At 37.2% G+C, this 18,942-nt stretch overlaps 1 protein-coding gene across 5 annotated transcripts in view; it reads right to left on the reverse strand.

Annotated features, from left to right (window-relative positions):
* Positions 1 to 8,584: 8,584 nt before the first annotated feature.
* Positions 8,585 to 18,942, reverse strand: part of LOC150089838 (KICSTOR complex protein kaptin-like) — a 164,347-nt gene continuing 153,989 nt past the window's right edge. For all 5 annotated transcript variants that reach the window (XM_090368853.1, XM_090368851.1, XM_090368855.1 and 2 more), the window contains 3 exons: positions 13,271 to 13,406; positions 12,240 to 12,413; positions 8,585 to 8,973 (listed from right to left, as the gene is read on the reverse strand). In XM_090368853.1, the coding sequence (XP_090224979.1) occupies positions 8,893 to 8,973; positions 12,240 to 12,413; positions 13,271 to 13,406 (391 nt within the window). In that variant the 3' untranslated portion in view covers positions 8,585 to 8,892. The remainder of the gene's footprint in view (positions 8,974 to 12,239; positions 12,414 to 13,270; positions 13,407 to 18,942) is intronic.

Consider the following 18,942-nt stretch of genomic DNA (forward strand, 5'->3'; position numbering starts at 1 on the left):
GTGGATCGACACTGACCGAATCCATACTGGCAATTGTTGATCAGACGGAAGGTTTCTAGGTAGTTTTAAGAGTTGGCAGTTAATTGATTTCTCCTTTACTTTAGAAATAGTAGAATTAATTATAATGGGACTATAATTGGATGGGAGGGATTTGTCACCCTTTTTAGGAACTGGCTGGATATGAGAAAATTTTCAAGCAGAAGGAGAAACACCTCTGGAATAAGAAAGTGAAAAAAGGCAGCAAAGAACAAGAGTAAGTTCAGGAGCACAGGTTTTGAGAACAAGTGGAGAAATACCATCGGGACCTGGAGCTTTCTTAGCATCAAGATGCGTCAAAATCCTTCTGACATCCTTTTGATGGAAGACCACAGGAGGCATTGAATGGAGCATGTTGGGAATGATGGGAGGTGTTTTACCAATATCATTAATACATAAGTTGGAAGGAAAATGGGAAAAATGAATTTCCTTTAAACATGACGTTGAAGCTTATGAAAACTTAAATTGGTGCCATTTTCAAAGATATCAAAATCGACTAAATTTTACATAAGAAATGAGTCAATTTAGCAGAATGGGGGGGGGGGGAATGGCCATCACTGCAATTAGAGTTCAAGTTCATTTCAGCTAATGGTTGCACGAAGTACCTTATCCCAAGTTGAGCCATGGTGGAATGAAATTTATATTTTTTATGCAACTTTCTCATTTTTATCTTTGAAATGTTTGCCTTATTTTAAACACTTCATGTCTTCTTCGCAGGTTCCTGGTTTCCAGATGCTGCAATTTGCAGATTTGAAGTTAACCTAATCATGTTGTCTTCTCTGATTCACATTACAACAGATCCACATTCTTCTTAAAATGAGGCTTACATATCTGTATGCAGTACTCAAGGTGTGGTATAACAAGTGGCAATGGGATAATAATCTATTCCTGCTGGCAAAATTCTTGTATATCATTAACAGAACCCCTCTAAGCAGTGCAGACAAGCTGCTGTCTTAGTATCCTCTGTCCAGTGCTTGTCTGCACTGCTCAGAGAATTTCATATCAGATTGTTTAAACTTCAATTGCCCCTTCTCAGCCCATCTAACTAATTTGTCTAGATATTGCTGCAGCAGTATAACGGATAAATGATACAGGAAAGCAGGATTTTTCTGCATCTGCCAAAAATTCATTCATACCTTCCCAATTGGGAATGATGGGAGGTGTTTTACCAATATCATTAATACATAAGTTGGAAGGAAAATGGGAAAAATTGAAGGACAGGGTGGATGCCCTCGAAAGATCTAAATTGAGGGGCCCATCAGGCTCTCAGCTGCCCACCTCAACGCCAGAGCTCACTCCTGGGCATCGGGCAACACGGCGGCAATCTCCAAAGCAGAATGCGCTGGTCCCAAAGGAACTAGTTATTGTTGGTGACTCTATTGTCAGGGAGACGGGGAATATATTTTGTAAAAAGGATAGGTGGAACAGGACCAGGGTATGTCTGCCAGGGGCAAAGGTTGATGACGTTGTAGAGCGGATATCATCTTTCAAGGGCACAAAAGGTGATATAGTTGTACACGTTGGTACTAATGATATTAAGAGTAGGAGACCGGCGGAATTACTCAACAAGTACAGGTCACTGTTGAAAAAAAGCCGTGAAATAGGGTTGAATTTGAAAGTGTCTGCAATTCTGCCCAGACACGATAGGAGGGAGTACATGATGAGAGCCTTGTCGATCAATTCGGCCCTGGAAAGATTGTGCAAGGCTCAAGGGGTAGAATTTTTTTCAGCCTGGACTGTACTTGTTAACAGGAGAGATTGCTTCTACAGGGATGGGATACACTTAAATAGAAAGGGTGCAAGAATATTTGCTGATGCTATCGAGGCAGTGTTAGGTGGGTCGGAAAACTGCTAGTTTGGGGGGATACAAAGACTAATAGTTTAACAGTAACCGCAGGCAGAGGTGAAGGTGATTCTTGCACAACTTCTATTAGAATAAGAAGCGACCTGGAGCGAGGGGTGTTGGGGGTTTCAGGGACGGATGGCAGTCATCATGGAATAGTTGGGTATATGGGATGTGTTAGGGTAACAAGGAATAGGCATAGGAGCATGTATGCTTGCATGTATACCAATGCTAGAAGTATAGTAAATAAATTTGATGAATTTGAAGTGTTGGTCAAGACATCAAAGGCGGATATTGTTGGGATAGCAGAGACGTGGTGTCACAAAGATATAAGGAATGCAGAACTGGAATTTGGGGAGTACAATGTGTACAGAAAGGATAGACAGGACAGAAAGGGAGGGGGTGTTATGCTGTTAATTAAGAAAAACATAAAATCAAAGGAAGTGCACCCAGTTAATATAGATGAACAGTGCTCTGTTGAGTCAGTTTGGTGTGAGATAAGCACTGCGAAAGGAAAAATAAGAGTAGGAGTGTGTTATAGGCCTAATGACTTGAATGAGTACAATGAACAATTGTACAGAGAAATAGAGTGGGCCAGTAAATCAGAATGTCTTATAATGGGGGATTTTAACTTCCCAGATATTGACTGGAACTTGTGGGTTGGGCACTCACACACTAGTCAGACTTTTGTGGAGTTATTGGATGATTGTTTTCTGCAGCAGCATGTTCGAGAGGCAACCAGAGAAAGTAACACTCTTGATCTGGTTATCAGCAGTGATCATTCGTGTATTAAGAATTTGCAGATAAAGGAACCACTAGGTGGCAGTGATCACAGTGTGCTGAAGTGGGATTTACTCAAAGAGGTAACTACCGTCAGGGGTAAAGGAAAGGGTTTTTGCTTCCGTAAAGGGGAGTACAGTGGTCTCAGACAGTTTTTAAATTCTGTACAGTGGGATCAACTGACGATGTTACAAACAGTAAATTCTAAGTGGGAAGCATTCAAAGAATTAATCGTGGAAGCTACTAGACTTTATATACCGATTAAGAAATATCGTTCAAGGTTTAGGCCTAAATGGTTATCAAATGAACTAATGAGACTCGTGACAGAGAAGAAAAATGCATGGGATGCATATAAATTATCAGGTGACGCAGAAGCCTGTGGCAGATATAAGCTAGTCTGTAATCAGGTCACAAAGGAGGTTCGGCAGGCGAAGGCGGATTACGAGAAATCTTTGGCAAAAGATGCTAAGAAAAACAGCAAGGATTTCTTTACTTATATAAACTCTAAAAGGAAGGGGATGAATATGATTGGACCACTTGACATCGATGGTTTGACTGTTGATGATCCTGCTCAGATAGCAAACAAACTGAATGAGTATTTTGCATCTACATTCACACGTGAGGAATTATTACAATTTGAAAATGGAAGAAGGTTATCAAATTGTAGCAGTGTGCTTAATGATTTTGTAATAACTGAGAGCAAAGTGGAGGAGAAATTGTTGAAGTTAAACATAAGAAAGGCACCTGGGGTGGATGGGATCTATCCAGTTATTTTAAAGGAGGCGGCAAAGCAACTAAGCAAACCCTTAGCCATAATTATGAGAGCATCCTTGGACTCAGGGGAGGTTCCCACGGACTGGAGATGTGCAAATGTGTCCCCAATTCACAAAGGTGGATCGAAGGGTGACACGAGTAATTACAGACCAGTTAGTTTAACTTCTGTTCCGGGTAAAATAATGGAGTCGCTGGTTAAAGATGCATTGCAGGATCATCTAGACAAGACTGCAGCGATAACTCAAACACAGCATGGGTTTGTTAAGGGAAAGTCTTGTCTGACAAATTTGATTGGTTATTATGATGTGGTCACAAAGGAACTGGATGCAAAAAATAATTTTGATATCATATACTTGGATTTCAGGAAAGCTTTTGACACTGTTGCGCATGGAAGACTACTGTACAAATTGGAGCAGAATGGTATTAAGGGTAAGTTGCTACAATGGATAAAAGGATGGTTAAGTGGGAGAAGACAGAGGGTGGTAATCAATGGGTGCTGCTCTTCGTGGACTAATGTTATTAGTGGAGTCCCACAGGGTTCGGTGTTGGGTCCACTGTTGTTTTGTGTATTTATCAATGATATTGATGAAGGTATATCAGGCTTAATGTCGAAGTTTGCAGATGACACAAAGGTTGGCAGGGTTGTTAATGACAGTAATGGCAGTGTGCTACTGCAACAGGATCTAGATAATTTGGGCAGATGGGCTAAGAAGTGGCAACTGAAGTTCAACCTTGACAAATGCAAAGTACTGCATATGGGTAGAAATAACCCCAGAGAAACGTACCAACTGTGTGGTACTACACTTAAGGTGGTAGAAAATGAAAAAGACCTGGGAGTAATTGTGCAGTCAGATATGAAGTTTTCTGAGCAGTGCAGACAGGCTGCTAGGGCGGGTCATGGGGTTTTGTCAATGATATATAGGAATTTTGCTAGCAGGGAAAAGGAGGTGATTGTCCCTCTGTATAAGGCAATGGTCAGGCCACGCCTTGAGTACTGCGTACAGGTCTGGAGGCCTCATTTTAGGAAGGATGTAGATTTGCTTGAGCGTGTACAGAGAAGAGCAACACGATTGGTGAGGGGAATGAAGGGATTCTCTTACCAAGAGAGGCTTAAGTTCTGCAAATTGCAGTGGCTGGAGACTAGGCACCTGCGCGGTGATCTGATTGAGGTCTATAAGGCCTTGAGCACGCTGAATTCTGATGGGATCCTTCCACTTGTTCAGATTACCAACCTACGGGGACATAAGTTCAAATTAAGAAAGGACAGATGTAGAATAGATGTGCGGAAATTTGCCTTTAGCCAGCGGGTGGTTAATTGCTGGAACAAACTTCCATCTGTCGTTGTAGAAGTTGATAGGTTAAATAAATTTAAGGAGGAACTGGACAGGCATTTGGAGGGAATGGTGTGATTTTTTTTTTTTTTTTTTTTTTTTTTGGCTGATGCTGCATAAGCTCCTACACTTGCTTTCTTGCATCATGTGCCACTACTACTACTACTACTAATTGATAATAAGTGGCTATGCATTTATGCTTTGAACTTTACGAACCTATCCACTGTGGTAAGCAGTTCATTTCAATGACCTATAACATATTACCAAAAGAAAACTTCATGAGATCCCGCATTATGATACTCTCCAATATTTTGTATTTTTGGCTCCTAAGTTCTTGTTTATACCTCCTCTCATTCACTTTACTGATTTCTCTTCAGGGCCTTATACACCTCTATTAGGTTCTCTAAGATATCTAGTTGAAATTTATAGCCAAAATTTATTTTGGCTATTTATTCATTTTGCCAATGATTTATGGCCAAAACCTTTTTCAGGATTTTGGCCATAAATGGATGGCAGATAACCAAACTGCCCAAGGTCACTGTAGTCATCTGTGTGAAAGCAAAATTGCTTTCTCTTGTTGCCTCTAACATTTTGGTGTAGAAACAGTCCAATAAATCTAGAGAAAAGTTGTACCACTGTGTGAATGACCAAACTCACAAGCTCCAGTCAATATCTAAAAAAATTAAGATCACCCCATTATAAAATATTCTGATTTATAGGATCACTATTTGTCTGCACAATGAATTGGCTTTGCATTAGCAAAGCCAATTCAATTAATACCTTGTGGAGCCACCTTTTGTCGTAATATGCCTGTAAATGTCGTAGAATGGACTCCACTAGGTGTTGCAGGTGTCCTGTGTTAGCAGCACTAACACAGGACACCTGCAACACCTAATGGGAGTTCAGTGTACTGGATAAATTGAACAATGTATCCAGTAATGCTCGCACATTGTCAGCTGGTCTAGCATCAAATGTCCTTATCAAGTTGGGCAGCCATGTGAAGACAGAGTTCATTGTCATATTCCTAAAAACAGTTAGCAACTTGCTGGGCCTTGTGGAATGTCATGTTATCTTGTTGATAAATGACAGACTGTCTGGATACACTGTCGTCATGAAGATTGTATTTGGTTGGCAGCAATAAATAGAAAGGTGCTCCCACTGACCTGTTGATTAACAATGATCAGAGAACCCAGGGCATGTCACAATAACAGTTCCCACACCATACCTCCAGCCTGCTGAACAGGCACAGTGCATCCAGGTGCCATGACCTCCTGTTGCATTTCTTCAAATGCAGATAAGCCCATTCATCAGACTTGGCAACAGATTTTCACATGTCAGTGGTTCAGTATTGCTGCTGATGTGCTCATGCAAAGCAATTTCTTGTCTCACAGTGAACATGGGTACTCGTGATGACCATTAACTGCTATAGCCTGTGCGAGCTAATGTCTGACAGAGTCCATGTGGATGTTTAGTCTCTCTATTCCTGAATTGTACTGGGTGGTTATCTGGGCCATTGCTGCTGTGTTATGAGAACATACAGGTATCTACCACCCATGGCTGTCCCACATGTGACCTTTGGCTGGTTTGACTGCTGTTGAGCCAGTTATTGTAAACTCGTGACACCACAGAATGAGTACTTAGCTATGTTAGCTGTTGTCAAGATACTGGCACATACATGCCTTATCCTACAATCACTCCACGCTTGAAGTTGGAAAGATCTTAACACAGACACTCAAAAACTGATCACATGTGTGAACTACAATCTCAGATCAGCTGTCACCAGCATCACAGAACAGTTCATTCCTACATAATGGGAATGTTGTTAGTGCAAGCCAACTCAACAGCTGTTCATTATATTGATCACAGTTATTTGGCTTATAATGCACTCCTACTCTCACTTTCATTTTCCCAGTGCTTATGTTACACTAAACTGGCTCAACATTATTGTTTAACCATGCCAAGTGCACTGTGTTAGATTCTGTGTGCTTCTTAAAGAAGAGCACAATCCCCCCCCCCGCGCCCTTTCTGAATGTGAATACAACAAGTACACAATGCAAACACTATAATCACATTCGACACCCCTATGTCTGAATGGCACCATGTTTCCAATATACCTCCAAATTTTTCATGTAATGACTTAACAGATACTTTATGAATACATCATCAAATTTTATTACTAATTTAATACCAATGTGTATAGCATAACCTTTAGTTCCCTTAAAAGATAAGTGCTACTCTACAACGTCATTAACTTTTGCTCTTAGAAGACATATCCCAGTGCTGTTCCACACCATAGGCTTTAGCACTGAGATGGACACCTGAGTTCTTCACTTTATTTCCTTTGAAGGCATGAATTCTGTTCTTCAGGCTCTCACATACACCATTCAGAATGCTGAATTTGCAGTTAATCTATCTCACATTGTTTACATCAAAAACACACAGAAAGGTATCCACTTTGGCTGTCATGTCCTGCTACAGATAGTCTGCAAACATGCAACAGGTAATGCACATGACAACATGTAATGTATTCATGATTTGTAGGCAGTCTCCCTTGGCAGTTCACTCCTGAGTTAAAGCATTCTTGTATTGTATGCTTTGTTGCTCTAGTCTTAAGTTACCACACTAATCTACGAGATTCATAAGGCAATAATATCCCTATTACAAGGTTACTGAGCAGTGCAATAAAGTGATATTGTGTATTATATGTTATAAAATTGAATTCATATTGTTATAAATTTATACTTCATAGACTTAATAAAAACTGATTATGGGAGTACAACTTACAAAAAAGAATATTAAATAGTGCTTATGTTATTCTTTTACTGATGCAATGAACACCAGTCATGGCAGAATTCTCTCCTATTTCAAGTGCCATTTTTGAGCAATTTCTAAGTCCAAGTAAGAAACCTATTTAATTAGATAACCACAAATACTAACAGCCCTTCTAAATTTAAAGAGATAACAAAAAACCAATAATGTTTAAGTAATAAAAATGTCTACTTAGCAGCTTTCAAAAATGATTTCCACTCAGTAGATAGTGCATCTACATGGTAGCTCACATTGAACAATGTTGTTACAAGACAGTCTTATAAAGAGAGAAAATTGTCTTTTTTTTTTTTTTTTTTTTTTACGAATTTTTAAAGACATTGGTATAAATTCCAGAATACATTTCTAACAAATTTGGATTGTAAAATATGCTGGATTTTAAAGAATTTTGTATGCTAATGTACTGGATGATATACATATATGGTAAAGAGTTTACTGTGTATATTAAAAGAAGGAACAAAATACTTTTAACTTATATGAGATCAAAATATATGGGTTTATTTCCAATAGGAAATTATATTCAGATGGTAATCAGATGTTTTGTGCTATATTGCTACCATTTCATCACTGATTGCTGTTTTTGCCACCTGACTGTTATAAAGAAAAGCATGGCCAAGTCTGATATACATTCAGGAGTCAGAGAATGTAGTGTGATCTGTTTAAATTGGCATACCTGTAGTAGTAAAACAAAAAAAAATGAGCATAAATTTCAGAGTGACCCAAGGCAAAATATTTATTTAGTTTGTCTGCAACCTGTACAGGCTAAACAATAGTTATGCCATTAGTATCTAGTGGACTTATGCATTCCATCCCTTTTCCTTTACAGTTAACATAAACAAAGAATTCTTTGCTACTTTTATTTACATTCTTAGCAAAAGGCTTCTCATAATCTAAATACATTTATTGAAATTTATTTACAATCAGTTATATTTCTCAATGCTAATATTCTACAATATCACTTATTCTACTAATTTTCACCAATGCTTTTCATCATCAGTTTCAAAACTAAATCATACAGAACATTTATGCATTACTTAAAAAGAGTAAGTCCGATCCAAGTGATCCATCAGAGTATATTAGATCAGAATTCACCAAATGACTTGAATTGTGATGCACACAATTGGAGATTTATATGCCTGGTACATTATGTTGGAGATCTGCAAATGCTTTAAAAGATATTTTTCATCACGCAAGGTAAAAGTAGAATAGAAAATCGATTAATATTTTTTCAGCCTTCTTAAGTGACTTCTGTTTAGAAGTTGTATAATAATGATATCAATATATGCAATATATGAAACATAATTAACATAGATCTTCTTTGTATAGTCCAGTTATCATCTTTAATCTCTGAATAACTAGCTTAGCTACTTCTTGTTGATCATGCTGAAAGAAAAATACATTACAGATTAATCCTTAAATACCGCAATATACTCAATACAATGCAAAATTATGATACAATAATATACTTTTTTTTAAAATATCCTATGCTCTAATTTATAATATAAAATTTCACATTACTTAAAATTTACAAAAAATATATAATTTGGAAATGACACTATGTGGTGATTATCCATGGATTAATTTTGAAATTAACCATTACTAAAGTCTCACACTTAAGTCTACTTAAAAATCAGTTTTTCTGCTAATTCAAATTGAGGTGAAGAGTTCAGCAAAATACATCTGTATGCATTCACAAACCATTGCAAGAATCTATAATAAACTATGCAAGGAAAAGAAAAATAAACAAAATTAGTATAACAAACATGAATGGCTGAAATGCATTATCCACTACATGTTGCTTATAATAATTTAAATAAAAATAAAAGCAAATGAAACAGGTGCCAGTGGCATGGCAAGCCAGGTGGTGGTGGTGGGGGGGGGGAATCAAGGTAAAGGGCATTTCAGAAGGAATGCTGCTAAATAATTTAGAAGAAAAAAAAAAAATAATAATAAAATGCCAATTAATTCAAGGTCCAAGCACCAGGTCCAAATTACATGAAATATCACTAAATTTGGGGGCAAAAACCAGCTACAACGAAATAAAATGGACTGCCCATTATACCTCATTACCAAACTGGTACACCGATTGACCTGAATAATGGTGGCCCTTATGCAGTGAAAAATTATAATAGAACAGATCCAAGCACTAGCATGACAACACCAAACCACTAAAAAAGTTACAGTTAAATAAGAATATATCTTTCATTTTCCTTTCCTTTTGCGGGTCAATCAGTGTATTGGTTCGGCAATGCATGGATTTGTCTTAATATTCGAAATGCAGTGATTCCCTGAATATTATTGGCCATGTGGTCCTCTGACAAGATGGGGCATAATGGTTAGTCCGTTTTATTTATTTATTTCATTGGTCAAGTGTTGTAGTTGGCTTTAGCATTCATTTTTAGTGATATTTCACATAATTTGGACATGGTGCTATCTTCCAGGCCCAGCTAAATTTGAATTAATTGACATTTTATAAATTTATTATTTGGCTCTTTTTAAATTATTTTAGGAGCATTCCTTCTGCAATGCCCTTTATCTTGATTTCACCCTCCCCCCTAATTTTTTTTACTTTATTATGTATTGGTTTATTTTTATTTTCTGATCACTGGTTTGTCATGCCAATAGCACTATTTCATTTGTTTTATATTTATTTAAATTATATATACATATATAAGCTGAAACTAGTTTCAAATAAACATAAAATGTATGTAGGACAAGATAAATGCAAATGTAGTGTAGTCTAAAAATCATCATCAGGTGTGAGTCTCAAAAAAAGGCCAGAGATTTAAAAGTGTATGAATTTTGTAAGTGTAGTGTTATGCATCATTGTTCATCTGACCATTTAGCCTTTAGAACCCTGTTGGGGCCCACACTTGGCCTCGTGGAGGCAGACAAGGTACACAGTAGTTTGAAATTTTTACTCTGGCAGGCCCTGCCATCTAATTTCCTGGGATTTCAGTGGCTAGGGCCTATGGGGGGAAAAAAAGGGAAGCACTAGAAGTAGGAAAGCTGAAATTGTTTTCATAATCTCAGTTTAAATTTAGGCATTTTTAATTTTGGTAAGCTGTGTGGGGGTCTTGTGCACTGCAGGATTCACAAAGGAGGGGGCAGGGGAGGGAGACTGAAGACTGGTGGGAAAAGACAAGTATGGGGTTAATAGGGAAAGCGGTCCCAGAACAGCAGTGAGGCAGGCCCATGCCTCACCAAGATGAAAGAAAGATGGAGGTGGCGAGGGAGATGGGATGACCGTCTTCCCCCCCCACCAGTAATTAGGGCTAGGGTGCCCTATTCAGATCACTAAATGGTGTTTAGCAGCAGAGCTGCAGTTTGGTGGTCTCAGTCCAATCCCAGCAGGAATCTGGCCAGTTTTGGGTTTATTCATGGGATAAAATCCCATCCATTTCCTAATCTGTATAATTTCTGGGTCGGTCTAGTCTCAATTTGGCCTATGGATAGCATTGAGTGGTCATCTCCTGGAAAACAATTGTAAGGCAAAGCTCATGAGCGCTGTGTATTCCTCCTCGGTGTCAAGAAGGTATGACTCTTGGTTAACTGGGGAGTATCTGATCTTCATTATGAGTAGGCATCGTAGGTCGTCGTAGGCACCTCTGTAGCCAGATGGGAAGGAGCAGCAGTGCGTAGCACAAGCTTCTTGATTAAACCGGGGTTCGAGCCCGTCACCACCAAATACGGAGGATGCGGAAAGGTCAGCGAATGACCACTGCATATCCCGGAGCAATATGGCCTTAGTTGCTAATTCTCAAAATAACAAACGAACGTAGGTCGTCGTAGTGGTTGCATTGGTACGGTAGGTGATTCCATGTCTCTTCCTCCTCACAGATGCACAGTGGGCTATTCACCAGACCAACAGTCATTAGTTTGGCTTGAAATGGGCCATGTCCTGTAATTTCGTGTTCAGTCCTGGAAAGAACCGGGGGGGGGAGGGATTTTGGGTACACTGTCAATATGTGGAAGGAATTTCTTCATAATTTCTCCTTTGGTGGAGTTTGGCCCACCTATCCTGCCATCTGCTACAAGTGTTGCATTAGTCTGGTTTTTTCTATTTTCTGGACATTTGCAGGGTTGACGGTGAATCCAGCAAAGGTGATGGGGGTTCCTCTGGTGTAATAATACATGAAGGCCGTCTTAATAACCTCAAGGTCCAGGGGAAGAGCTCCCGCTATGACCTGTAGGGCATGTGTACTTACTGTATGGCAGGCTCAGGTAATGACAAGGAGGATAGTTCTTTGGATTGAGTCTAGTTGTCTTCTATTTTACTGTCATTGTTGTTTTGTTGTACCAGATCGGTGTGGTGTATGTAATTATGGGAGTAAAGATCATTTTATAGAATAATGACAGGGTGTGTCACAGTGTGCACAACTAGGAATATAAAGCTACTTCTAGAAAATAAATTAATATGCCAATTTAAGTCAATAAAATGGCAAAAATTTAAGAAAAACTTCTCTATTAGCTGAAGCCATAAAAACTTCACCCTCACTGAGCTACCCTCATTCCCCATTGTGAAGGGAAATGCAATGTAATATAATGCTAGAAGTTTCTACTTTTCATTTCACCATTTTATTTATGTAGACTGTTAGTGATATTATATCATATTAGCATTAGCAGTGTTAAATTTGAATTTAACTTACTTGAAGAATATGAAGTCCTTTTGTTGACAATACTAACAATTCTTTAGTACCATCATCTGTGATATCAATATATGCAAGAGATAACAAAGGATATGGAAAATTTCTTTGCCAATGCAAAACATAACCTTTCTTTTTCTTGGGAGGAATTTCTTTAAGCTTATAAACAAGCAAATTCTGTTAAGGAAACAAATCAGAAAGAAGAGTGAAAAAAATTGATATTGACATAATATTATAAATACTAATAGCGAAGACTTATTATCTACTTTGAATATTAACTTGCGCACTACAGAGCTCATAGTTACTTAAGTGCCTACATTAGATTTTTGTATCTCAATATGGTTATGATATGACTAGTTTTGATTCATGTTTTTTATAAAAAAAAACTTATAAGAAAAAAAAATTAAGATGTTTTTTGAATAAGATGCTTAATTATTAATACAAGTAAAAATACTATAAGTGAGGAACTGCAGGTACAAATAAAAAAAACACACACACACAAAAGTTTTATTTTGGGAGTGCACTATACCACTTAAAAATATCCAGATAACAAAATTGTTAAAATAACATAAGAAATTTTGCCATTAAATGATTCTGTTGTCTGAATATTCTATTCAGTCTATGGCAGTAATCCCTTAGGGAGGGATTACTGCCATAGACTGAATAATAACTGTAACAATTAGTTTTTCATGCAGAGATGTATGTGTATGCTTTAAACTTTAATCCAGGTTTGGGTTCATTGGGTTGATGAGAAACTGCAAATTCATACACCCCATCTTGTAAAATATAAAAAGGGGAAGGTGATGTTAAGCAGACTGAAACAAATTAAAGTCAACTTGTATGATCTATGAATAGAATTGTTAAAAATAGTGATTTTTATCTAGCTCCAGGAGCATTAAATTTAAAAAAATTAATAAAGTATGAAAATAGTTTAAAATGCTGTATTTACGTTCTTTTTTCATTAAAGTTTAAAAAATAATGTAGGAAACGTTAAAAAATGTTGGTTGGCAGCAAAGGAGATAAATAAAACATACCTGACCATAGGTGCCCAGGAGTAATTCATTATATCCATCCATATCAATATCAGCAACACAAGCTGTTGTAACACAGTCAAAGTTTTCGCTGTCAGGTAACAATAATGGGCATTTAAATCCACAATCAAGTATATTCCTGGAAAGAACCAACAATAAAATTTTGTCTTCTTTCATCACAATATTATATTGCATTATCTGTTTATCATACTTTTTATTTAAATACAGAGCCAATTCACACAATAAAAATATAGCCTTTATTCACTGCATACACATGTTGTTCTGGTTCTTTTATGGTGTATCAGCATCTAAAGCCATATTGCATCACTCTGTATTATGTCCATACAAGTTTCTTCATGGGCTGAAAAACTCTGAATATTTTAGGGGGGGGGGGACCCAGCTTCCCCACCTGAGATTGGCTAATTATAGTTACGTGACTAAAGCTGCCTTTAGAAATTCCTCCAGTCTATAATGGAATCCAGACCCCCCACTCCAAACAAGAAACAAGTGGTGAAATCACTATATAATCATGGATATGCATGTTCTTATGATGAACATTCACTGAAAGCAAATGCTTTAATCTTACGGTTATATGCAGTAACTTCACACTGCCTTCTGCACTGCTGTATACAGGTCAGAAATTGCTTTGGAATAAGTCGGGAATCAAACCCAGACCTTTTCAAATGAGTGCCAAGTAACCAAGCTGTTATACTAACAAGGAAGTCAGCTGCTGAAATGTACATTGCATACACTGTGCATTACATAAATTGCACCAGTTTTCACTTGTCTGAAACCTGTTATAGACCCTTTAAAGACCTCCTCAGTAGAGGGTGTAGTCAGTCAATCTCAGATGGGGGAATTTGGGTTTTTTCATGCGAGTCATTCTGAGTTTTTCAGTCTGCACAACATGCAGATTTGGCCTTGAACACACACACACACACATGCATTTGTACAGATATACACAACAATATTTACCTTGCTTACTAATGCACTATATAAATAAAAACAACAATAACATTACATAAACATAAAAGCACAAATACATAGTGCCTCAAAAAAGATGCACATTATTTTAGGAAATAAAAAAAAATTAATTACAAACTTCAGAAACTATTGGCTGTGTATAGAAACAATATGAGACACATGGAGAACTACTGCAGTAAGAAATTATTCACCATTTACTTTTAGGCACTGTTCACAACAGTAAACACACTAATCAAAGGTGAAAAATTCAATTTCAACTTAAATACATGATTACATATTTACGAGAAAATGGTGTGCATATCTTTCTGAGAAACTCAGCGGAGGAGGGGAAACCCCTGGTGCTGTCAGACAACTAACACCCTTTAAAAACAGTAAACAATTGAATGACAATCATTCACCAACATAACTACCAGATAGTCTCATACATCTGTTTAATTTTATCCCTTAACTGTTGAAATGTGGCTAGTTTTCTATTATACACTACATCCAACAAGGTAGCCTCACAAGTAGAAGTGGAGTGAAGTTAAATCAGGTGAATGTGGGGAATACTTGACACTTCCTTGTCAGCCTATCCACTGGTCTGTGAAATTATTATCAAGATAGGCTCTGACATCATGATGATAATGTGTGGATTCTCATCCTGTCAGTAGTCATCCTCCCACAGCTCATGAATACCAGGCACAATGGATATATTAAATATATGGAAATACATATCACAGGTAACTGTCCTTTCATAAAAATACAATCCAACAATTCCCCCTGATGAGACATCACATCAAACTGTAATTCCCAACAAATTCTTAAAATTGTTCTTCCTGATGGGTTTTTTTTTTTTTTTGGCAGCACATCTTGGTTGTCTATGAACTATTTGTTGGTTGTTCATGAACTATCAAATACTATTACTATCAATTCTTCAATTTCCAGTACCATTTTAAAGTTGCTTTGCATTGTTCAAATGTTCAGCCTGCCATATTGTTTATGCTTTGCATTATGGGTAGCATTTCACTTTTGTTTTAACAAATAATGGGCATGTTTTATCAGCAAAGCACACTAATCAAAGGTGAAAAATTCAATTTCAACTTAAATACATGATTAAATATTTACAAGGAAATGATGTGCATATCTTTCTGAGAAACTCTACATTATAAAATTATTAAAATACTAGTGAAAAGTGATAAAAACATACTGCTATATATGGCTCATGTTTATTTCATTATCTAGGTCTATTCCTTCTTGGAAAACCTTAAAAAATGCATAGCATTTTGTAAAACTGACCATGAAGCCACAAGAAAAGAGTAATTATATGTCCTATCTTCCATATTTACATGGGATAGGTTCCTGGAATGACTTTAGAAAGTAAAATTCAAGAACTCAAAACATATCCTTTTAATGAATTATGTACATCATACAGCAGTTGGAAACCTGTAATAACATTTGTTTCAAAATAAAATTTAACTTTACAGACAATCTTCAATAGCCAATACAATAATACAATTGGACCTCCCCTCTGATATTTGGACATCCCAACAATTCTTCATTAAGTAGGAGAATTTAATCTGCCTAGTTAGTATACTGTTCTGTTTGCAAACAGCAGAACAAACTTTGCCTTCAAGAGTTGATTCAATATTGCACTATTTAAAAAAAAAAAATGGCATCGCCAAAAGGTTACTCCCATTTATATAAAAGGGACCACCTACTATCTGATGAAAGACCAATAAGTTCTGTAACAGACTCATAGCAGCTTCTCATATTTTATATAAATGACAAACTAGTCTTTTAACAATGCCATTTGTTTGAAAGTAGCACAACTCATGAGGGAAAAATTTTGCACTGTTGTAAGTGATAACACCACTGTATTCACTATGCATTTTAAATCCTGCCAGCCACAAAACAACATAAAGACACAAGACAGTCTTCTCAGCTGATAATTTAAATAAAGAAAAATTGCATTAGTTATTTTATAATTTTGTGTCTCTAACTGTGTATAGTTAAATTTTCATTGCATAAAATATCTAAAAATATATTTTATAAGTTATAACTAAATTAAAAGATCATGACACTTGCACTGAAGAGAATTTCAGTATCAAATAGTCCATTCTCAAAAACCATTCAAAGAAAATTTCATTTCCAAATAAGTAAATTCACAAATAGTAAGTTTGTAAATATAGAAGTGTGTGTGTAAAAAATTTGGTGAAACTTGAGCAGTTGCTCTTCACATTTTTTAAGGCTTCTGATTGGCAAATAAAGGCCTTCTAAACAAGCTTTCATCTTATGGATGCCAACGGTTTTTTGCAATTGGGTATCCAGTTTTCTTTCTGACTTTTGTTGTAGGTGATGGTAAATCAATCTCTCTCTCTCTCTCTCTCTCTCTCTCACACACACACACACGTGCAATGACAGCACATTGCATTCCACCTTACAGTTTGAGAAACGTTGCCCAGTTTGAAAAACTTGAAAAAAGACATTGAGCTTCTTGAAAGGATTCAAAGATTCGAATGGTGATATCAGCAGAAGGATTTTCTCTGCTATTTTCTTTCTACTGTTCTTAATTCTTCCCTTTCTTGGTGAATCCCCCCTGTCAATCCATCACTCTGCTATACAATTCCAATCCTACCCAGTTCCCATATTTCTCCTATCTGATGAAGGTATATCAGGCTTAGTATCGAAGTTTGCAGATGATACAAAGGTTGGCAGGGTTGTTAATGATAGTAATGGCAGTGTGTTACTGCAACAGGATCTAGAAATGGGCAGATGGGTTGAGAAGTGGCAAATGAAGTTTAACATTGAAAAATGCAAAGTACTGCATATGAGTAGAAGTAACCCCCAGAGAAATGTACCAACTGTGTGGTACTACACTTAAGGAGGTAGAAAATGAAAAAGACCTGGGAGTAATTGTGCAGTCAGATATGAAGTTTTCTGAGCAATGCAGACAGGCTGCCAGGGCAGGTCATGGGGTGTTGTCAATGATATACAGGAATTTTGTTAGCAGGGAAAAGGAGGTGATTGTCCCTCTGTATAAGGCAGTGGTCAGGCCACGCCTTGAGTACTGCGTGCAGGTCTGGAGGCCTCATTTTAGAAAGGATGTAGATTTGCTTGAGTGTGTACAGAGAAGGGCAACAAGATTGGTGAGGGGAATGAAGGGATCCTCTTACCAGGAGAGGCTTAAGTTCTGCAAATAGCAGCAGCTGGAGACTAGGCACCTGCAAGGTGATCTGATTGAGGTGTATAAGGCCTTGAATGGGTTGAGCATGCTGAATTCTGATGGGATTCTTCCACTTGTTCAGATTACGAACCTAAGGGGGCATAAACTGAAATTGAGGAAGGACAGATGTAGAATAGATGTGCGGAAATTTGCCTTTAGCCAGCGGGTGGTTAATTGCTGGAACAAACTTCTATCTGTCGTTGTGGAAGTTGATAGGTTAAATAAATTTAAGGAGAAAGTGGACAAATATTTAGAGGGGATTGTTTTGTAAATTTTTTTTTTTTTTTTTTTTTTTTTGGCTGATGCTGCATAAGCTCATACACTTGCTTTCTTGCATCACATGCCACTACTACTACTACTATCTCATGCACTTCTTCCGTTCCTTCTCTATTGGCATGTGCCTGGGACTTGTCCTAGGCAGATGCAGCAAGATGATAATAGATCTTTGCTACCTCCACGTGGGTGGGATGCAGTGACCAGGTATTGCTGCTTCTCACCTGCTAAGAGCCAGGTGCCGGCCAACCACACAACAACAGAATATATCATTACACTTACATACAAATGGCCAGCTTTGCTGCAAGCTTCTTCACAAGATGTATGACAGCAGCTAATTAAGGAACCCTGGGGTCTGCCACAACAACATATGAATATCCCTGAATATCCTCCTGTTATAAAGCATCCCAGAACTAGGGGGTCATAAATTCAAATTACAGAGCTCAAGGTTTAGATTAGATTGTAAGAAGTTTTCTTTTAGCCAGTGAGTCATTGAGAGCTGGAACAAGTTGCCCTTGCAGGTAGTTGAGGCTGACAGTTTGAATAAATTCAAAGGTGTACTGGATACTTACCCGTGTGAGGCGGGAGCATATAATTTGTATTTTCTTATCTATTTGGTTGTTTTTTTTTTTTTTTGTTTTTTTTGCCAGTGCATCAAAAGTCTGTGGCTTTCTTGCACTATATGGCAAATACTATTACTAATTCCATAAATGCTGATCTCCAGGTAATTCTCCAATGGTGAAAAAATAACTTAGTTACTTTCAATCTTTCTAAAACTCAGTCCTATCTTATATCTCTAAAGGGAGTCTACTGCTCCTATGCTGATCTTTAATAAATCAGGGATTTCTAGATAAGGCAACATATCTGTATTAGGGATTATATCCTAATTTCTAATCTCTCTTGGCATATCAAATATTGTTCCTCTGCATCTAAAAAACTGGGTTTTCTCATTGCCCTTGGTGTTACTTTTCTTCTAAACAACTACTCACTCTGTACAAATCTCAATTGTTCCCACTATGGAATACTGGTGAAAGACACCCAAGGTAAAAGAAGAATTTGTCTGTTGATAGGAAGAGTGTGCAACCATTACAAAATTACTAACAGTAGCAAAACTGCTACAAGAATGTGTTTAAAAAAATCCTAAAATAACACCCCAAGGTGAAAGAAGAATTTGTTAACTGGCCCTAAAGATTGGAGAACTTCTAAAAACTTAACT

The sequence above is a fragment of the Mastigoproctus giganteus genome, chromosome 2 (genome assembly GCF_048544385.1).
Source record: "Mastigoproctus giganteus isolate SK-2022 chromosome 2, ASM4854438v1, whole genome shotgun sequence".
Classification (NCBI taxonomy): domain Eukaryota; kingdom Metazoa; phylum Arthropoda; class Arachnida; order Uropygi; family Thelyphonidae; genus Mastigoproctus; species Mastigoproctus giganteus.